Source organism: Erithacus rubecula (assembly GCF_903797595.1).
Source record: "Erithacus rubecula genome assembly, contig: scaffold_177_arrow_ctg1, whole genome shotgun sequence".
NCBI classification, from domain to species: Eukaryota; Metazoa; Chordata; class Aves; order Passeriformes; family Muscicapidae; genus Erithacus; species Erithacus rubecula.
In genome coordinates this window covers 184055-206467 of record NW_027636132.1, presented here as the reverse complement: position 1 = coordinate 206467, position 22413 = coordinate 184055, and the positions used below count along the sequence as shown (strand labels likewise).

The following is a 22413-nucleotide window of genomic DNA, read 5'->3' as shown; positions in this document are numbered from 1 at the left end:
CTGTCCCTTCCACCCTCTTCAAAATTGTCTCCCTTAAACAGAGTTAGCAAATCTCTCTGATAAAGGAACTTCTGTCTCTTTCTGCTGTCTCTTTGTCTATTTATCTTCAAAGGACTGTGAGTACAGGAGAGATGATACTCAGCCCTTCTTTGGGGAACTCATCTATAAATGGAACTGCAGGAATGGAGAGGGAGGAAAGGGAAACAGGATGTGACTCAAGTACCTGCATGGTGACCACAGATGTCCACTGCTAGACACACACTGATGTGAGGCAGATCATGCCTTCCCATTAGTGCACAAAAAGAGAACAGGGTTGCCATTTCTGAAACTGCTCTGGATTGCATTTGCTTAACAGACGTCATTAGTAAAAGTAGTTAAAGAAAGAGTTTTGAACCCTCTCCCAAATTGATGCCACTTATCACGTATCTTCCTCACATTCTTCTAGGAATGTTTTTGATGTTTTCCCATCCTTCTTTTTGCAGGGGAGCAAAAATTCTTTGCCAAGTATCATTCTCTCTGATTTGTTTCATCCCATCTTTTGAAATTTAATAAAGTGAACATTCAGCAGAAGAGTTTTGTATTTTTTGAACAAAATTCTTCTTTGATCCAATTGAGGCCCTTCTGTGACAATGAAAAAACAAAAACTGTTGTGAGCTGCAGTTTACACTGTTAAGAAGTTAATATGGGTCAGTTCTCCAAGGTTATCCTTAGTTCAACTGCTGTATAAACTGTTGACGTCAGTGACTGGAGGCTGCTCTCCAGGACTTTATATATATGATAATTATATGACAGAAAATGCAACATATAGTTGCATCTGACCTCCAAGTTCAGCAGCTTAAAAAAGGAAAAAAAAATTGTCTGTAAGAAATTTGCTGGTTTTCCCATTCCTAAATGCCTTCACATTTCTATTTAGTTTAGTGCATATACAAGAGACTTGCCTCACCTGGTCAGCAGTGCCCATCCATCTTCAAGCTAGGGTATATTTTAAGTGTCAATGATCAGTGCCTCCAGAAAGCATTTTTGAGGCAAAATAGGCAAAGGCTTTTGCATCATTATACAATCATCCAGTACTAGTATCTTCACTTTCACATAAACACATCATGTTTTTCCACAAAGGAATCTGAGATAGATTTTTCTGAGAAATAACCAACCAAACCAAATAGCAATAACAAACCAATCAAAAATTAATTAAATAACAATCAAGGAAAAAACACCCCTTCCTCACTCAGCACATGTTCCTTGATTTCCATAAGTATTCAGATTTACAGCTGCTGATAGTACCACAAGAACAGGTTTTTTTCTGGTTTTACTTCCTCTTCCAGCAAAGCAAGCACAGCTGCAACATGCCAACTCACTTCTAGGCTCTCTTATACATCACCAGTTTACTACATTCCAACCAGTCATAGTTGTGCAACACCCCATCAGGGTACTGGGATTACTGCAGTGTCCCAGACAGTTAGTGAGGCTCAAGGAGCTGAACAATTTAAACTATGTTTTATATGTATAATTAAAGGATGCATGGCATGGAAATAAGCCAGCTGTACTGAAACTTAACAGACTAACTTCAAGATACAATTTTCTATCACTGATGTGAGAATTTTTCTTTCTTCTCCTCATCTATCCTTGTTTGAGATCTTGGAGTTTTGTTTTGTTTTGGCTACGGAGTCAGAAGACAGCAAAAGATGTCCCTTCCAGATTCAACAATATAGCATGAGTGGCCTGCCAGACAAACATACTGCTTTAAAAGATTTAAAACTAAACAGCTACAAGAAGAAACAAAAATTATCCCATCTACCATTCAAATTGATGGAGAGTTGCATTATCTCTTTATCATCCCTTTATTAAGTATATGTACTTGATCAGTATGTACCCAAATTTAAAGCATATTACTTTAACTACAGATATACGGATACGTGTGTCCAATGCATTATGTAGATGTCTCACCTTGAAATTATCATACAAATGACAAAAGAAAACTGTGGTTGTCTACTAGGTGTTTCAAAACTGTACTATAATCATGAGCTGGATATTGAATTATCATTGTTGATAAGAGGGAAAACTGTAAGCATACATGACTCAGGTAAGTAATTTAGAAAATCAAATAGACTAGAAATAAAATTACATCTTCAGACTTATTTAGCATTCTTAACTTAATTCTGCAATAAATTTATCCAGAGCACAATGAAACTATGTTCTTGTACCCCGCAGATAGATGGTCTGTTTATTATTTGGCAGAAGATGATTTTCTCTTCATTGTGAAATCTCGGTTAAAGCTAACTTCATCCAAGAACTAGTGAACAGTATTATTCATCACTATTCCCGTATTTATTAAGTAGGTTTTGTGCTGTTTCTAGTCCAGAAAATGTTCTCTTTCAGGATTCTGAAAAATACTTCTTTTTATGCAAACCCCAGATCAGCATTACCTCACTTCCCAGAACCAGGAGAAATTAATGAACAAAAATACAATAGTACAATCAAAAAACAGTATGTGACATTACAGGGGGTGATTTTTTTTAAATATTGTTTTGCTCAAATCACTGGGTTTAGTGTACCTGGTTTACATGAGGTATTGCCATAGAGCAATCTTTGCTATTGTTAAATATTCAAACAATAATCAAAGACTCATAAGAAGCATAACCTAGCTTACAATGAGTTTTACAATACTTTAAAGGCTTTAACTCTTACTGAGCTCCTCACAGGATTTACACACTATCCATTCCACATCAATAACTTGGCAGGAAAAATCCCTGCTCTGATTCTCACTTGAGAAGAACCAAATAGAGCAAAGAAAAGTGAAGGGTTTGAGAGACAATGAGGCTGCAACTCAGGGAACAAAGTCAGCAAAAAAACAGGTTTTATTGTGGAGAACAATCTGATAATAAATAAAGCTCTCCAATAGGAAGTGAAAATACTTTTGAGGATTACAGTGGATTTTTGTTGAGATGAACGCAACCTGAAGTAAAAATGGTGACTAAGGAAGTGAAACATGAGAGAAGAAAAAGGAAGGAACCTATTATTTTATTTATTTTTAATTTTTTTCAGCATTTTTCTGAAAGGAATCAACTGGTGGCAGTATTTCCAACAGGCCTGTAGTCCATTGGGAGATAAACAGCAGCAGAAATGGTAGAAACTTTATGGAATTGTCTGTGTCACATTACTCTGACTAGCTTATCTGACCATGAAATTTACTGCTGGGAACCTAAAATTGGTCGAAAAGTGTGCCATCAGAGTGAGGTGTTTCTGTGCTAAAAATGTGATCAAGTCACTTTGACCTGGTGATTTGAGCCATAAAAGATGGACCCATTTTCAGGGTGAATTTGAAGACCTCAGTTACAATCATTTCAGTTCACTTAAGAGAGAAAAGTTCCTTTTTCTGCTGCAGACTTAGGGGGTGTCTTCACCTTCACAGTCTGCATTCGCCGGGCACCTACAGAACTATGAATTTTCCTCTCATTCCCACAGTCCTTGCAGAGCCGTGTTATGGGTTACGATGCATACATGGGGTACTACTTTTAAAGGCAGGCTGCTGAAAAACAAAATCCTCTTCATCATCTTCTCTATCAAATGTCTCTGTTCATATTCCAAGTCCCAAAACAGAGAGCTCCATTTCCCGAGGCAAAAAAAGTCTTCATCTCAAGCACTCATCCTCCACAAGTATATTTCACCATTTAAAGGAATTTTAGTGAAGTCACAATCCCCTCATAGCCCCACAAAATAAAAGGTTTTCAGCTACTTATCAGTTGCATCTTTTCAATCTCTTCCCATCAGGACCTTTGTCTTCATTCCGCTGACCTCTGTGGACTCCAGGCTTTATTCCTTCTCATTAAGGGGGTTCAGGAGATAGAGAATCTTATGCAGGCATTAAGAAGTTCAAATTGTATCCAGGTCATTAAGAGAAAACATGCGGCCGGTGCCGGGGGCCATGCGGCCCCGCCGAGCCAAGCCGGGGCTGGACTAAGGGCTCCCCGCAGAGCCGGAGCCGGGCCGGGCCCCAGAGCGAGCCCGGAGCCGGGCCGGGCCCCGGCCACAGCCCCCGCTCCTCCAGAGAGGGGAAGCTGAAAGACCCCCCAGCACGTGTTCCACTGGGATTCGTGAAAGCCAAATAACTTTGCATTGGTTTCCCCAGCTGTCCATCACCAAATCAGCTCTCTGATTGGTGCCAGCAGCTCACAGGAGAAGTCCCGGGAGGCGGGACAGCCCCCTCCATTCCTGGACCATGTGGAGCTTTCTCTGAGAGGAAGCCAACCCTCCCCCCAAGCACGTGAAACCAACACAAATGCCTTGCCCCAAGTGTCTTGTAGTGCCCAAGGATCCTTAGGAACGGCTCAAACCATCAGCAAACTCTGCCCTGTTCTGCACGCTCAGGGCTGCAGAAGGAGCCCCCGTGACCGCCGAGGCGGCTGTGACGGGAAGGGCGCGGGGCCTTGCACAGAAACTGGCACAGCCTCCCTGGGACACGTCCCGCCTGGTGGCCGTCCTAAACGCAGCGCTGTGACACTGACAAGGAAAACACGTGTAGTCCAGGGCATGAATGCTGCTCTGAGCCCAGGGCCCAGGGAGCACTGACATCAGCAGGTGTGGCAGAGTCCCTGCCGAACCTGACCTGCCCTGCCCTGAGCCCTGGCAGCGCTGGTGCCTGCTCCTGCCACAGCGACCTATGGCCTGGAGGGGCTTCTGTGCCAGGGGCAGCTCAAGCCAAGGTACACTGGGGGCTGTGCTCCATCCTACAGGGGCTGTTGGCAGGAGCATCTGCAGCAATTGCTGGCAACACTGCTTATGTGTCAGATAATGTTGCTTCTTCCTGGAATGCTTTTTTTCATGGGAGGAATTGGTAGTAGCACAAAACCACCAACAGCTACTGAATTTCACAGGACAAAGAGACTCCATAGAGGCACTGCCATGTTTCCTTGTGATTTTCTGTCTTTCTTGCATTTGGGCAAAAAAGGAGTTAGCCCAGCCCCTGCTATTCAACATTCCAGTTGCTGGAATGTCTGCCTATGGCAGCTCATGTCCAAATATAACTAGGTGCCTGCTGAGCAATGGATGCTGTCCTGGTTTGAAGGACAGATGTCTGCCAATAAAGAGAGAAACCCCAGTTTGAAATAGAGACGGCAAGTTCCCTTCCTCCTGAGTATTATAATGTTTTGAATCAAGAACTCTAAGGCAGAGGTAAGGGGGTGGGAATAACAGCTCTTTACTGATATATCTAATTTTACATCAGAAACAACAGCAGCTATGAAAAATTAACAACGAAACAGAAGAAATAACTCAGTTCCAGTCCTTTCTTTCAGCCGCAGAGGTGGCAGACGGGAGCGGAGGTGGAGGGAGGCAGCAGCAGCCGCGCTGTGTCTCTAGGTGGAGCGGGCTGCAGGGACAGCTCCCCGCTCACCGTCTGAGTCCTGGTGGTCAGCTGTGCCCTCAGAGGTAGGAGGCTGGAACGGGAGAGATGCAGATCTGTATTCCAGCAGAGTGAGAGAGAGAGCCTGGCTTCCCCCGGCTCGGACCGTGTGGGCTGGAGACGGCAGTCCTTGCCCTCAGTCCTCGCCGCTGAGAGAGCAGCCCCCTTGGGAAGCCTTTGTCTACCCCTTTGTCCAGAGTCCTGAAAACAGCCTGGGCATAATCTGGCAGGCTTCCTTAGCATGATAATGGGAAAAATTCTTTAAACTGGCACAGTAAGAGGACAAAACGCAACCTCCAACATACACATATCGTAAGAAGTTAAGGAAGTATGGGCAGAGGATTATGTTGAGGTTCCTTGACCAATTCACCATGTCTTGGGAAATAAATCACACTGTTGATTCGTGACTCTTTTGTTCTATTTGTGCTGCAAATCTGCTGTAGTTGCAGACTGTATTGCATTCACTTTGCTCCTTCTTTTCCAGAACTGTGATTTTTTTTCAAGACAAAGTCTGTATTTAATTTTTTGTATGCTTTATGGAAGAGCCTTGCAAAACTATATTCTTGATCCCTCTGGTTCATAAGCACGACAATAAACACACTAATCATTAAAAATGGAATTGTCCAGCAGATATTGCAACAGGTTGCCCAGGGAAGTAGCAGACTAACCATCCCTGGAAGTGTTTAAAAAATGTGTGGATGTGGCACTTGATATGATTTAGTGGGGAACATGCTGCTAGCTTGATGGTTGGATGCAATAATCTTTTCCTGCATTAACAATCCTGCTTTTTCTTGCTCCTTCATGCAGTGAGTTTACCAGCTGCTCTTTGACCATGCAATAACCTGCTTGTTTGGATGGTGGATCTGCATATGCTCTGAAACCCCTTCCCTTCAATTAATTTACCAGAAGTCCAGGCAACATGATGCAACAGGGGAACGCAGTGTAGACATAGAAAAATGCCTACTGATATTAAGGACAGGATATTAAGCAGCAATATTATGTATCAAAAAAGGCAACAAATTTTTCAAGATGGTGAAACTTTCAGTCCTTTAAGGCTGTTAAATATCATAATAAATTCATGATCAAAGGTTGGGTTTAGCCATTTGCTTCACTCTACAGTGTATCAATCAAGATGGGTTTAACATTTCATCTCTGAAAGACATTAGGACTATTGAAGTCTGCAACAATGTAATTATATATTTCTTCATTTTGTCATCTTTGTTTGAAATGGTATCAAATGCTACAGCCAAATGAAGCAATGACAAAGGATACGAACAAGATGTATTTTTCAAATACAAACTTCAAATACACTTGCAAGGAGTGCCATGTAGCATAGACCTATGAGAATGAAGGATTCTAATGGGCACACCTTCTCATGCAATAGAAATTGCATGATTAGAGTCCTTGTGAAACTAAAAGTTCTAGCTAGTCCTTCATGAGTAAAATCATCACATTGCCTTCCTTTATTGCAGTTACTACAGCACAGCTTAGGGAAGTGGTTCCATCCTTTTAAAAGGGCACTGCCCTTAATTACCAGCAGAAGAGTCTGAGTGAAACAACACAATAAATGCATTTGTACTCAGAGGAATCATCAATGCAGCTGTGGGTCAACTCTCAAGTTCCTCCTATTGTTGCTTAGTGTTGCACCTATTTGTTGCTTGGGGGGAAAGGCGAGGAAAGGAGCAGGAAAAGCCTTTGCAGGCTTTTACAAAGATGTTTCTTTCAGCCACGCGTGCATCATCCAGGGTTCAGGGAACAAAGGCGAAGGGGCTTGTGGGGGGCTTAAGGTTTTGTCATGGGATGAGCAGGCGGGGAAATCCTTAGGGGCCAATTGCCAAGGGACAGGGGGTGTTCACAGGTGGGGTTAGGGTGAAAAGGCAACAGGGGAACAGAGTGGGAGTGACCGAAAGGCTGAGCGATAGGGAGAGGGCACGGAGTTCACCCAGGGACCAGAACAGGGATTGCATTCCCTAGTTGGGAACACCTTTCTGGGTCAGCTTATACTAATTATGCATTATCATTTAAAGTTTATAATGAATCTCACTATAGATCTACCTGATGACTATAGTAGATGAAGCGTATATTCAGAAGATTTCCTTGTAAAATGATTTAGTAAAGGATGTGCAGCTTTTTTGTCTCTGTAATGTGACAGATGTTTCTCTTCATTGCTTCCTGTACATAAAAATTACATCATCCCATTGGGACATGCTCCAGTCAGGGGAAGGAGACAAGCCTTTCCTACCTAGATAAAAACTGAGATTTTGGACAGCAAGTTACCTTTTTTCCACTGGATTCCATAGGAAAGCCGGCACTTTCCACATCATGTTGTATTCTGACTCTGTCAGTGTTTTTGGGATTGTTCTTTGTAATCATTTATTTCTATGTTAATTTTCCTAGTAAAGAACTGTTATTCCTAATTCCCCTATTTTTGCCTGAGAGCTACCTAATTTGTAAATTATAATAATGTGGGTGGAGAGGGTTTGCATTCTGCATTTCACAGCGAAGCTTCTGCCTTTTTGGGCAGACACCTGTCCTTCAAACCAGGAGAGGTGCCCACAGTCTGCCCCCTTTTGGCATCCCTGCCGGTGCGGATGCCTGGTGAAGCAGGTGTTGGCGTTCGGGGTGCTGCTGCTCCTGTGCTGGCTCTGGTGCTGTTTGTGCGAAGCCCAGAGCCGCTGGGGCGGCAGCGACTGGGCAGCCCTGCTCGAGTAGACGTGGCCGCCCTCCCCAGGGAGGCAGAAGCTCTGCGGGCCCAGAGCTCTGTGTCAGGGGGGCCTCGGTCTCAGCTATGTGCCCTGGGCAGTCGTGGGGGCCCGGGCTGGCTGCCAGCTCTGCCTCTGCCCACCGCCCTGGCAGCCCCCAGTGACCGTGCCCTGGCAGGGCCCCTTGGCCTCCTTGTCCCCAGGCCGGCCTCGGCCCCTCGGGGGTGTCCCCACCCTCCTGCTGAGGCCCACCCTCGAGGCCTCCAGCCAGGCACGGCAGGCTCTCTGGCAAGCGCCAGAGCAGCCAGGTGGCAGGAACAAGGCTGCTGCCTGAGGGCTGCTTATGGCCCCTGGCACACAATGCCTCAGGGCTTCTCACCAGCCCTCAGCAATCCAGCCGGCAGCACTCGGGCAGGGGGACACAGATGGCGCTTCCCGGCCGGGAGAGGCCTTGTGGCCATCTGCAGGCACCCGTCTCGCAGGGATCCGCGCAGCTCCGGCCCCTGCCCAGCTGCTCGGCCGGCAGCGTTACGGCTTCAGCACAACCAAAGGCCAAGGGGCTTCTGCCTGAGACGAATGTTACCTTCGTCTGTACAAACACGCTGTAGATGTGCTGCTAGATAAGGTTAGCACCAAGAGATAAAAGAAATAGTAGGAGGGATTCCACTAATTGATGAATGGGAAAAGAGATTTACCTTTACAAACAAACTGTAGGTTTGCTGGTAAATGAAACTGGATAACAGAAGATTAAAGAAGCAACGAGGGAAAACTATGAATTCTATAAGAATTAAAAATTAAAAGGAAAGGCTTATACATCAGAGGGGAATCTCAGGTGTCAGGCGTTCCGGGAAGTCTGTGCCTCTCAAGTACTTCAGCCAATGGGGAAAGAGAGAGGGAAATGCGGCCGAGAAAATAGGATAAAAAGGGAGGCTGTGTCCTCCAAAAATTTGAGAGATCCCAGGGGAATTCCCCATGGCCTGTCCCTTTATTCGAATAAAGCAAAAAGGACTCCTCTGTCTCCTTTTTGGACATAAACCTCTGGTGTTTGTGGATTAATTTTGCTTGCATGGCCATCTTCCATACTCCACGCCTGGGCAGCTTGCTCAGCACGAGGACCCACTTTCCCCTCTTCCCCTGTATGTTAAAAACAGGGCCGGGAGGCAATTTCTCCTTTTTAAAGGCCTTTATTAGACAGCCGTGGGAGGGGAACTCCTGGGGCTGCACACGCCGCCGCTGCCCTCGCCGGACGCCGCTGAGGAGGAGGTCCAAGGTGATCCTGCAGCCAGAGCTGCAGAGTCGGGGGTTCCGTCCTCACGGGCATTCCCGGAAACTCGACTTGGCTCGTGTGGTCTAGGGTGTCACTTTGCTGCAGTGCTCTTCAGGTGACAGTGTGACGATTGTGCCAGGATGGAGGTTCTCTGCAGTAGCTAACTGTTTTGCTGACTTAATGGTGTCTTTTGTGGATCTATATTTGGTGGTGGCTTACGGCTTTCGGGTGCTCTCATCGTCATTCACACTTCCGCTTCGGAACTGGGCATGATGGGAGCTTATCGATTTGCTTAATCTTGTCTGGGCTTGGCAGCTTGAGGAGCAGGCGGGGAGCAGCAGCGGCCTTGCCGGGAGGGGGTGGGGAAATGGGGATATATGGGTCGCGGGGAAATGGGGATACAGGGGTCGCGGAGAAGGGTTCAACTCATAACAAACTAAAACTGGGGAATACAAGATTCGACTGGAATAAGGTTTAACTGGAACAAACGGTAAGTAACTCTTATAACACTTTTAATGCTGAACGTGGTTCTTAAATGACACAGACAGAGGCTTTCTTTAGGTCTATCCATTTCACTGTGGACTGTGGCCCCAGATGGCAGAGAGCCTCTCCACTCAGCTCTCCTCAGCGTTCCAGCAGCAGAGCCGGACACAGCACTACTGAGAAAGCCGTTTCCTGCACGCCCCGTGGAACTGATGCAGCAGCTTCCCAAAGATGCAGCCCGAATGTTTCTCTGCTACCCGCAGCAGAATGGCTGTTTCCAGAGCCTGGCTTCTGATGGCGGGGCTGATGTCCTCCGCCTTCTCTTCAAGGGCTGTAAGAGAGAGGAACAGAGCCACGGTCAGATCCCGCATCTGCGGGAACCGAGGAGACCCCCATCACAGGCGGTTCTGGCCATGGCACCGAGGGAGCAGGGAGCAAGGGGATCAGCCCGACGCTAGGGGACACTACTGCCCCATGTGGCCCTGAAATCTCTGTGGCTGCTCTGGCCATGGCAGCCCTGGTCCGCACAGGGAGCAGAGCCCTCGGCAGCCGGGACAGGGATTGCTGCTGCCCCCGGCAGGCAGGGCCGAGAGCCCACTGCCCTGACTCACCCTGACAGACGCGCTGGAGCTCTCGCTTGTGCTCCCTGAGGTGCAGCCCGGCCATCCCTGGGAACACACAGAGCCTGTCACGGCCCGAGCAGCGCAGCTCCCTGCCCACAGTGCTGCCGGCCCTGCGGCTACACGGCCTCGTGCCCCCAGCAGGGCTCAGCCCGGGCCCCTGCCGCACGCTGCCGCCCAAGGGCACGGCTGCAGGAGGGCGGCAGCAGCCCCGAGTGCAGCCAAGGCTCCGCAGCGTCAGGCCCTGATGGCAGAAGGTGCCAGGGCAGCAGTCGGGGCTGGAGCCGAGCTGCGCCGGCCCGGGGCGGCGAGGGTAGGCAGGCCAGGCTCGTGGCTCACCGATGAAGCTGATGGCTGCCTGTCACAGGGACTCCTGCAGGCTGTCCAGGTACAGCAGCGCCTGCCACAGGTGCTTGGGCACTCTGCTCCTGTCCTCTGCCAGCTGCAGAGAGCAGCGGGAAGGTGCGGTCGGTGCAGGCTCAGCCCCTTGGCCGCACGCTCCATGCGGCCAGCACCGGCCTGCCCTGCCCGCAGAGCCAGGAGAGGCAGCCAGCAGCCGCTGGAGCCGAGCTCTGGAGGTGGCAGAGCGCCGGCTGCTGCCCAGGGAGCCGCGGTGCCGCCCCGCTGGGCCAGGGCTCCATCGACACCCAACTCGGGGCCGCAGGAGCTGGGAGCAGAGCCCGCACAGCCCAGGCAAGGGAGCAGCGTGCGGCTGCAGCAGGGGGCAGGGCCATGGCTGCCGGCCCCACACACCGAGCAGTGCGCTCGGGCGGCTTCTCCGGCCTGAATCCGGCGCTTCTGGGCCGTCCTTACCATGCCAAAACTCCAGATCTGCTCCAGCTGCAGCACCTCTAGGAGGTCCTTCCTCTGCAGGAGCATGGCTGAAGAATGCAGGGTTGCCCGGGAGACCTGGAGAGCAGCACATACGCAGAGGTGGCACCAGAGCCCAGGGCACAGGAGCCACCTTCCTGCAGCACGGCCAGGAGGAGGCTGCAGCCCGTGAGGTGCCAGAGCAGGAGACAGCCGAGCCTCCGGCCAGGGGGCTGCTGGCAGCCGCCGAGTCCTCACCTTAGCCATGCGCTGGTTCTCGTCGTGGCAGTGGAAGGAGAGCGGGAGCAGGCTCCTGCACACGTGTTTCTTCAGGGCCCTTTTTATCATCTCCGATGAAAAATCAATCATGTCTCGGAAGATGAACATGGATCTCAACTGCACCTCGCTATCATCCTGTAGGAACGGAAGAGAAAAAGCCCTAGTCGTGGGCTGCTTCATCCTCACCTGGGCACAGGCCTGAAAATGCACAGGGCACAAAGGGTGCGGGCAGCCGCCAGTGGCCGTGGCTGGAGGCAGCGAGCCTTACGTTGTCAAAGAGTGGCAGGAGCATGTCAGCCAGCTTCAGGGCGAGGGGGGTTTCTATCTTGGTGCCATTGTAGGGGAACAGACAGCCGAAGAGAATGATGCTCATGTTAACCACATCGCTGTCATTTTCCCTCAGGATCTCCATGAGCCTTGCGTGCAGGCCCCACATGCGTATGGCCTGCGTGGAACACAACCGTGTGAAACGCCCCCCTGCTGCCACAGGGCCCAGAAGCCAAAGGCCTGTGCCAAAGCACTCGGGAGGCTGCAGGGGGAGGCAGGACAGCTGGGAGCAGCTGCCTCAGCTCCCGAAGCCCAGGCAAGCCCAAGCGACCGCGTTCCCCAGCCCCAGCCGGCAGCATGGCTGCAGCCGCTGCCACCTTCTCACCATGGAGATGTTCTTTCCGAGCACCACGAGGCCTCTGAGTGCCAGGCGATGCCTCTCCCTGCACTCGCTCTGCAGGTTCTTCGACAAGATGTCCAGGACGCGCTCGTGCCATTCATTCCAGGCCAGGCGCTCGAGGATCTGAAAGACACAGGGGCGCTGCCAGGAGAGCCGGCCGGCAGGAGCCCAGAACTGCCCGGGGCTGGGCCCAGGCAGCAGCACAGGGTGCAGGCAGCGTCCCAGGCAGCTGCAGCTGGGAGAGGGCAGAGAGCTGGCACACAGCTCAGCCAGGCTGCGCTGGCCTTGAGGCTCACCTCCACAAGGAACGCCATGGTCGCCAAATCCCAGTATGGCATGTCTTTGCCGAGCAGCCCGAGCATGTGGAAGGCGATCTTGGAACACAAGGTTATACATGCGTGGGGCATTTCACTGTCAGGAGAAAACGGGAAACAGAAACCTGAGCCAGCGAGGGCAAACCTCTCCCCGCACTGACTCTCAGAGGCCTGCTCATTCCCCAACCACCCTGCAAAGGGACCCAGGCCCTCTGAGAGGCTCTGCTCTTGGGCACCTTCCTGTCCCAGCCTTTTGCAGCCTCCTTGGCTGTCCCTTGGTGACAAAGCCCGCTGGCCCACAACCACGGGGACTGTGTGGGACACCTCCTGGCAGAGGGAACAAATGTGGGGGGCAGCTGAGGAGAAGGGAATCTCACCTGGCCAGCACACCTACAGCACAGTGGTGGGTGTCAGCACAGAGAAGTGTGTCCCAGGCACGCTCGTCTTCCAGTGCCACCACCACATCCTTATAGTGCCATTGACAGAGCAGGGCCTTCAGGGTCTGCACTGCAAAACTGTGTGCAGAGCAAAGGTCAGGTCACACTGGGAGCACTGGCTCCTGCCCTGGGGACATGGCAGGAACAGCAAGACTGGCGTGGAGTACCTGTTGGGGTTGGTGGAAAGGCCGTGTTGCTGCTGGCACCCCTTCCAGAAAGTATGGACCGCCTCTGGCATTTCCAGTGTGCTGGAGAGCACTTGGGAGAGTAGGTGCGCAATGAGGCGGGGGAAATGCACGGACATGAGGTGTGGGATGCAGGGCTCCTGGAGGATCTTCCACATCACCACAGTTGCCTGCAAAGTACAGAGCAGCCCGAGACAGCGCTCAGTGCCGAGGTGTCCATGCGTCAGGGCCCCAGTGCGGGAGGCAGAGGCCAGAGAAGACGCAGGGGCAGCTGTGGGCCTGGTGGCCCTGAAGCTGCCCCTAGGCCAGGATGCAGCCAGGCCCTGAGGCAGGGAGATGCCGTGGGAGAGGGAGGCTGGAAAGCTGACGGAGAGGTGACCTTGGGGTGAGCAAAGGCCAGTTGCAGAAACTCACAGCCAGGGCAAGGACAGCCTTGCAGTCCCCATCGGCAGTGCTCGTGCTCTGCTCTGGCCAGTTGGCCAGCACATCCAGGAGTATCAGCATGGCCGGCTCTGCAGTCCTGCACGAGCACATGATGTTCTTCCACATGGCCATAGCAGCTCTGTGGGGTCAGAGCTGTGTCTCAGGGTGGCCTGGGACACAGCACCGTGGCCTGGGCAGCAGCAGGAAGCTGAGCTGGCTGCCAGCCATGCCTCTGCCCACTGCCCCTCACTGGCAACAGGCAGGCAGCCCAGCCCTGTGGGGACTGGCCCCTGAGGGGCAGGGAGGGAGCAGGGCAGCACGCTGGGGGCTGACATGCCAGGGCTGGCAAAGGGAGGAGTCAGAGGGCCCTGGAATTTTGCATTTGCCAGACACCTGGGACAGGCTGTACAGCCTGGTGGGCTGGTGAACCCTGAGTCTTGTGGGCACGTGGGCCCCATACCTGTCACACGATGGGGCCACGCGCAGGAGAGCCATCACCACGTCAGCGGGCTGTGCCTCTGCCAGGTCCAGAAGGAGTCTGTACACGTTGTACTCGGGCCACTTATTGGCCATGAGCCACTGGTGGATGTACCTCACCATGGCTGGCACCTGCAGAAGGCACGGGAGACTTTGAAAGCTGCCAGAGAAGCTGCCCAGGTGCCCCAGAGAAGCGACCTGAAGCTTTGGCCTCACTCTCGTGTCTTCTGAGGCTTCCAGTGACCAGCAGGCATGGCTTGAGAGGCCACACAATTCCTGGCAGGATCAAAGGCAGGCCACGGGCTGCTTACTTGCTTTGGATTGCAAGGACCCTCCTGCACAAGCATATCCAGCAGGGCAGCACTGGTCTTAGTTTTGAAGATGGGAGGGTATTCTCTGACCACAGTGCCCATGACGCTGGTCTCTTCCTCGCGCATTCTTTTCATGAACATGCAAACCATCTGTAGCAGGAGGGCAAGAAGGGAGGGAGGTTCCATGGAGCGCTCCAAGCACGGTGCTGGGCTGAGCAGTGACAGCAGGCCCAGCCCAGGGGTTGCTGGCTGCAGTACCTGCGCTGTTCTGCGGAAGAGGCCATGGGTGCGTTGCTGCTCTCGTGTGCGCTCTGTGGCTGCACCTGGCAAAGAGCGAATGCAGACGGTGCTGAGGGGCTGCGGGAGAGGCCGGAGAGCAGAGCCAGACCTGCTCCCCTGGCAGGGAGAGACCAAGGAGGATCCAAGGGCATTGAGCACAGCTGAGGGGTATCACTCACCCTCCTGTGGTGCCTGGAAGTGCTCCACCTCTTCAGGCTGCTGTGCTGGGGTAGTTCCAGCGCCTTCTTTCTCCTCCTTCCCCAAGGCCAGCTTGGGCATGCTTGGGGCTTTCTGCTCTACCTCACTGCCTGGATTCATGGCTACTTGGAGGAGTGATGGCTCAGAAAAGGTCTGAGTCAGTAAGTCCTGCAGTCGTATCTCGCAGGCACGTGCAAGACTGAAGTCTTGCCAAGGCTACAGGACAGCAAGTTCTGCACTCTGGTCTTGAGGGCTCCTGCCGCAAGGACAGGGGACTCCTCCAGGTCAAGAACCGTGGTCAGCAAATACCACGGTCTGCTCTCGATGGCAGAGGCTGCAGGGACTGGAGATGCCTCGAGAAAGCTCCGCGTCACCAAGTGCCACGGTGCGCCCTCGAGGGCACCTGCAGAAGAGAAGCCTCGAGAAGGCCACAGGTTGGCAAGTGCTGTGGTCTGGCCTCGAGGTCACCTGCAGGAGTAACGCTTCAGTAAAGCTCCGGATCAGCAAGGAACAGCGCTCTGTCCCGTCCTGGCCCGACGCATGCACTGAGCACTGTGGCGTGGCTGTGTCACCGCCAGCACCTATGTCACCGCATGTCACACTGAGCCCTTGGACACGCTGTCCCGTTCTGTGCCACGGTGACCACGCTGCACCGTGTCACAAAGGGCCCTTGCACACACTGACACCTGCCTGGAACTGCCCCTCCCCCCCCCAAAGTGGCCCAGGTGTGATGGAATGCTGTCACGGTGTGACTAAAGGGTTTGCCAATTTTAAAGACTTAATTTTCTTTAGACATAGGATTTAGGAGTAAAGACAACGCAGGCTCAAAATTTAAAAAGAAAGTACAAGAAGAAATTTATTAATAACACAAGAAAAGATTATTCAGAATAAGATTCCTAGATTATTCCCTCCTCCCTTCATTCCACATTTTTTTACCAACCACATACAGAGAACACTTCAGTCAGTTATCCACTCAAATAATCATTTCAGTTCACTTAAGAGAGAAAAGTTCCTTTTTCTGCTGTAGACTTAGGGGGTGTCTTCACCTTCACAGGCTGCATTCGCCGGGCACCTACAGAACTAGGAATTTTCCTCTCATTCCCACAGTCCTTGCAGAGACGTGTTATGGGTTGCGATGCACACATGGGGTGCTACTTTCAAAGGCAGGCTGCTGAAAAACAAAATCCTCTTCATCATCTTTTCTATCAAATGTCTCTGTTTATATTCCAGAGCCCAAAACAGAGAGCTCCATTTCCCGAGGCAAGGAAAGCCTTCAACTCAAGCACTCATCCTTCCCAAGTATATTTCACAGTTTAAAGGAATTTTGGTGAAGTCACAATCCCCTCATAGCCCCACAAAATAAAAGGTTTTCAGCTACTTATCAGTTGCATCTTTTCAATCTCTTCCCGTCAGGAGCTTTATCTTCATTCTGCCGACCTCTGTGGACTCCAGGCTTTATTCCTTCTCATTCAGAGGTTCAGGAGATGGAGAATCTTATCCAGGCATGAAGAAGTTAAAATTGTATCCAGGTCATTAAGAGAAAACATGGGGCCAGTGCCGGGGGCCATGCAGCCCCGCCGAGCTAAGCCAAGGCCGAACTAAGGGCTCCCCGCAGAGCCGGAGCCGGGCCGTGCCCCAGAGCGAGCCCGGAGCCGGGCCGGGCCCCAGCCAGGGCCTACCACTCCTCCGGAGATCGGAAGCCGAAAGACCCCCCAGCACTTGATCCACTGGGATTCGTGAAAGCGAAATAACTTTGCATTGGTTTCCCGAGCTGTCCATCACCAAATCAGTTCTCTGATTGGTGTCAGCAGCTCACAGGTGAAGTCCCGGGAGGCGGGACAGCCCCCTCCATTCCTGGACCATGTGGAGCTTTCCCTGAGGGGAAGTCAACCCTCCCCCCAAGCAAGGGAAACCAACACAGTTGGGTAAAGGATGGTATGTTAAACCCTGATTGGCAAGCCATGAAGTTTATAGATATTCTCTCGAAGCACGTGACAAAATCATGCAGATTAAAAGAAATACATTTTAAGAGTTACTGTGTCTCAGAAATGCAACATCCCTTTCTGCCCTCCCGCTCTTGCCCCTATTTATTTTTCTGGTCTGCTTAGGATAAGGTAACCACAGAAGATTAAGGATAGAGAAGGGGGGGGGTGGCTGGGAGACGTGGAAGGATGTAGTGATGTTTAGTCCAGAGTCTGATCTGGTGTATGGCTGGTCTTCTCTAGAATGCAGTTAATTTAGGAGTGGCTTGGCTCTGTTTGTCTCCTTGTGTGGGCGTGTAGCAACAACAGGATGTGTGTTTTGCATTGAAAAATGGGTTTGAAATGGTTTAAGTCACTGTTATTAGAAGAATATTCCAAAGAAAAATCAAAGGACGATTGAGTAACACTTTTTATTTCTTTAGTCCAGACTATTTCAAAATTAGGTTGGTGGAGTCTTAAACTTTGGTTCTTTTCCAGAGGATTGAATAAAAGACCTTTTTTGTTAGTGGAGTTTGCCTAGAAAGATGGTTATTATTAAGTCTTGTTTTGGAACTGATACTTATCGGTCTGGTATCTAAGTAATGTACTATTGGAAATCAAAATATGTGTTGTAATTAAACTGTTGTAAAATGCATGATGTAGCCCTCTGACTTCAGGGATTGAAGCGTATGTACAAGTACACCTGTGAACAGCAGGACACAGAGATCTGTATAACCTTAATAACTATAATATAATATAATTTTTAAGCCTTCCTTGCTTTCACATTTTATGATAATGTTGTATATTTCTGTAGTCTTGTGCTTGTTTGCTTGTTTTCATTAAGGAAATACTTAACTAAATAATTGGATAAATACTTTCTGTAATAATATAAATTGGTCTTGCAGAACAAATTCCTGGAAGTTATGTGTGAGACATTTGCATAGCTTTTAATTGGCTAAATATGCTCCAACCTTTTATCGAAAGGAAGCAGCTGTGTAGCTATTGCCAGTGTTTAGAATACTCCAAAATGGAAGTGCAGGAGAAACAGAAGCCCTCATAGGCATTGCACATATATCAGTGAATTTCCAGTCATTTGAATCTACCTCCTCTGCGTTAAATCCTGTGAAAATGACTTGCTGACAGAATGAGTACATAATCTTCAGTCATCTAAGTGATATATTTTTGGTAAAGATATGATTGATCTATATAATTTGGACATTACTTAATAAATGTTTTCTAAGTGATGATGAGACTAGCAGATACCAACCCCCTCCCCCAAAACACCATGAAAAAGTTAATTACAGGATAAGTGATCTGATTCCATAAGCAGGCCACTCATCTCTCTCTTAAGCAAAGGGTGGTCATGCATTCTGTGGTTTTAGTTTCTGGATCAGGACTGCAGAAATGTATTACAATTTCAACCACCAGCTTTTTTCCATTCTATTTCTGGTTTTGTGTTGTGGTAACTATCCAGATGGCAGAAGGTACTTCAAGTTCTTGCCTGTTAAACTGGAAGCCAGGAGGTGTCAGGTCCACCAAGAGGACTGGAGCAGCAGTAGTCAATCATGTGTCAGTATTTCTGATGTGCAGACAGTGCAAGCACGAACATAAAAATGTTTTGTGTTCATAGTGCTTCATGAAGATGAGTTATTACAGCATAGTTATAGGAAGTACTATATAGAAGCCTAAGGATAGGTAGAAAAATAGCAAAATATTTTAATCCATTCCTTCTTCTCCTGATTCTTGCCTCTGGATTCTGTTCAGGTGCCAAGGACCTGACTCTCTTTTTTGCTGGGTAGTGGCAGTTCAAGGAAGAGCTTCCTGTGCTTAAGTGTTCCTACCATTAGAAATCCAATTAAATGGGGATGCCCTACTTATATTTGGATGTGGGATGCAGGCCCTCTTAACAGTGTTCCTTCTGGAGTCTTTTCTTTGGTACATACACTGTCTGCATATGCAGATCCTGGTCAGTAAGGTGTGTGAGGGACTGAAGCTTTTTTGTAATTTTTTTGCTGTAGCTGGGGTTGGAATCCAGCTCAGGTACCAGGATGAAGATGTTGCATGAGTAAAGGCATTTGCCATTCCAAAACTTGCTAATTTCTCCAGAAGCAATTTTTTTTTAATGCTTTATTATTGCACTTATTCCTTTGTGCCAGATGCAATCATGTACCGTACCTGGATGTTTGACTGCAAAGTACAATTCATTATGTAAGAGAAGCTCTGCACAGCAAACTTTGATCTGCCCAGGGGTCCAAAGAGGGCCATAAATAGTCACTGCAGATAACTGTATTATATTGTTTCTTTCCATTTATTCTTGTGGTCTGTGAAGCATTTATACAGTTATAGACAATAAAACCTGCAATGAACTAAGATAAAACTCTTATGCTTAGTAGTGTCAATTAAACTAATGGAGCTAAAAGGTAACTGTGAGCGTTAAAAAAACCCCATATGTTAAGGTGGCCAGAAACATTTTTATGCTGCTACATGACAGGGTGAGGTTACTCCACATCTGATTTGTAACCATATCTCTCAAGAGGTAGTAATTCTGTTGTGTAACACCATCAAAAGAATAGCTTGGGTACCTACAGAGAGTTGCTTATTGATGTCGAGATACTTGTCAAAGGAAAGCACACTACTGATTTGTGCTACTTATTTTATTTTTAAGCTCATATCAGCTACTTCATTCCTTTTATGTAATACTGAGCTCCTGATAGTGATGTGTATTGTGCAATCAGGAGCTAAATAGAGCAGACATAAATTCAGTTTTCAAATAAAAACAGTACCACAGCAGAAATATGCATTTTTTTGGTAAAATTTGAATTTCACACAGTCTGTGCCCTGCTGACTGTGATACAGAAAACAGAAATAGTGAGGCACAAACTTTAGTCTGTTGCAGTCCAGTTTTTTCCATTGACTTTGGAAGGAAACTTCCAAACCAAACTGAGTTTGGGTGATGGAAATTAGTTTTGAGTTGCATAATTTTTATTTAAACTTCAAAATTTAGAGAATTTACTTACTGCTACACATGTATAGGAGTGCTATGCAACACCAATGACTTGATTGAACACTGTTGTTGAAGCTTTGAAGATTTTTGACAGTTTCTATTGGCAATTATACCATGTTTGTCTCCTCCTACTTCCAGTCAAAAACTTCCAGCCAAATTACTGCATCTCTTGTACACGAGTTGTGGCACAACTAATTACTTTCTTGGGAGAGGTGCAGGTGTTATCCTTAAGTTTAGAGTGCTTTCCCAACAGTGCCTGTTTCACAATACCTTTGTGAATGAGCATCACTATTCTCTTCCGGTTTTCATTTCTTTTAGAGTTGCAAAATATTGATGACTCATATTCTACTCTTAATGTTATAGTTGTTCTTTAAGAAGGCTAGTGAAAAAAAGAAACCTCACAAGGTGGCTCATGTATCTTGTGAAAGTTGCTCCTTTTTGTTTTTCCTATTTCAGCAGAGGTTGCTGCTGTGAGGCAGAGAGGTAAGGGCTCTGTTTTGGAAATGGACTGCTTTCTTTCCCACATAGCCTGTGTCTGACAGTGGAGGTTACCACTAGCCTAGCTACCTATATGTAGACAGGGCATTATTTTTCTTTACTAGTAGTTGGGCTTTTTGTTTGTTTGTCTGTTGTTTGTTTGTTTGTTTTTAATGGAAGCAGCAAAATGCAGTTAATGTGTATTGTTTTCTTGATAAGTAAAATGCTGCCTCTCCTTTGGGTATGAATATATGATAAAGGACTACATCCCATACACACCTCCTATACCTCCTGTTGATCTCTATACAAAAGTGACTGGTCATTCTTGCTGCAGTGACCTGCAGTGCCTCACAATGCCATTTATTACTGTACCCAGGGGAAGAAGAAAAGCAGACCCTGTGAGGGGCTGAGAAAATCATCCAGCAGATCTCTCCCTGCAGCTTCCCTCTGTCAGGTTGTGCGTGTTGAATGAGTGGCATGACAGGGTTGGTGGCTGAGCTGTGGCATTCTGGTTTAGCTTGGGATTGTTGCAGTACAGCTGATGGGAGGCAGTGAGGAGCAGTCTCCTCTGAGCAGCAGTTGTACCATCAGTCGTTGCTTCTGCAGAAACTGCAGTGTGTTCATGTGTCTTTAAAGGTTAGCAAACCCATCCCTTGTTTCGTGCAGTGTGTGCCACAATGCATTATGAAGACTGAGAGCACTGATGTTGAATCATTTCCAGATTTCATTGAAGATTATTTCTCAGTAATGTGAAAGATCCTGTTATTTAAAATGCTTTTCATTTTTCCCCTTACTTTTTTTTTTTTTTTTTTTTTTTTTTTAAATTCAGTCATTATTCCAGTGTTGGAACCATGGTGGTATTATATTCTTCTATTTATTATGGTCTAGTTCTTTGTGAAGACCTTCAAGATAGAATCAGAGTAAGACATCCTTACTTGCAGTGTAATCATTTGCCTTGTAAATAGGAGAAGGCGATAAAGCTTAATACCTCTGAAAATAGTGTGAGAAGTTTATTATGTATTTATTAAGTTTATTAGGTGAGACGAGCTGCAGCAGGCTCCAAGACTTCAGTGGGATACCAAAAACTTGGCTTGAGCTTTTTCTTCAGCTGCAAAACATAAGTGTTTAAAATATTCAAAAATTTGGTATCTAAATTAATTTCATTATTTGAAATGTCACTGTATTAAAGCAGGCAGCTTATGTGACCTAAAAGATGTTGGGTCTATAAACTTAACAAAGTGAAAGCATTAAGAAATTATTTGGACTTGCTTCTCCATTATAATTTATTGGTTCATACCTATGTAACAGTGTCCTTTCTATATAAAATTATATGTGAATATATGGAACACTGAGGTCAGTATGTTTTTTCTTTACTGCAATGTAATAAAACAAAGTGTTTTTCTTTCTTTGTATATGCTTTTTCATTGGGATTTTCAGCTAAATTAACGACTGAAAGTTCAATAGTTCCTGGACAAAGAATTGTAACAGATACATTTATTTCTCAATACAGAATTACAGACTAGTTGAGATTCAAAAGGCCCCTAGAAACTGTCCAACCCATTCAAGAGTCAACTAGAACAGGTTGCTTAGGATCTTGTTCTTGAATATCTTCAAGGCTGTGACTCCAAAACCTTTTTCGACTACCTGTTTCAGTGTTGAATCACTCTTTTTTTTTGGTCTTGTGTTAAGGTTGAATTTTCTGTATTTCTAATTGTGCCCCTCATTGTTTACTTTACTCCTTCTAATCAAGTATGTAACATGTGCTCCAGCCCCTTCCAGCCCTTTTTCTGGATTATCTCCAGAGTGTTCATATCTGTCTTGTGTTTAGGAGTCTGGACCTGCACACACCATTTTGGATTTAGATTTAAAAAAATCAGGCATATATTTAGTAAAAATGCAAGGCCACAAACATTTGCTTCCCTGAATAAATATTTTTTATCCAAAATTTTAAAATTAGCAGAAGAATATTTTGTGTACTTTTGCAGTAATAAGTGGTTGTGTACTTCTCACTACCTGTGATCTGAAGATGGATTTTGTTAAATTTCAGACAGAATAATACCCAAGAGATTTGCAGTATAGCTCCCTATGTGAATATAACAGGTGCATAATCCAAGGGCTTGG

At 47.8% G+C, this 22413-nt stretch overlaps 1 protein-coding gene and 1 long non-coding RNA gene across 2 annotated transcripts; both read right to left on the bottom strand.

The window, feature by feature from the left end:
* Nucleotides 1-9957: 9957 nt before the first annotated feature.
* On the bottom strand, nt 9958-10908 carry LOC306815651. The gene is made up of 3 exons (XR_013777434.1): nt 10810-10908; nt 10462-10518; nt 9958-10181 (listed from the first exon to the last, which is right to left on the bottom strand). It is a non-coding gene; the product is annotated as an uncharacterized lncRNA (long non-coding RNA).
* Nucleotides 10909-10949: 41 nt separating this feature from the next.
* On the bottom strand, nt 10950-15312 carry LOC306815649 (maestro heat-like repeat-containing protein family member 7; the record flags this gene model as incomplete). Its single annotated transcript, XM_079332218.1, has 13 exons — nt 14832-15312; nt 14632-14696; nt 14374-14523; nt 14046-14194; nt 13577-13724; nt 13145-13332; nt 12918-13055; nt 12523-12637; nt 12212-12349; nt 11828-12004; nt 11539-11694; nt 11224-11379; nt 10950-10994 (listed from the first exon to the last, which is right to left on the bottom strand). The coding sequence occupies exons 1-13, from the start codon at nt 14968-14970 to the stop codon at nt 10950-10952; spliced, it is 1764 nt and encodes a 587-aa protein (XP_079188344.1). The 5' UTR covers nt 14971-15312.
* Between the last annotated feature and the right edge of the window lie 7101 nt (nt 15313-22413).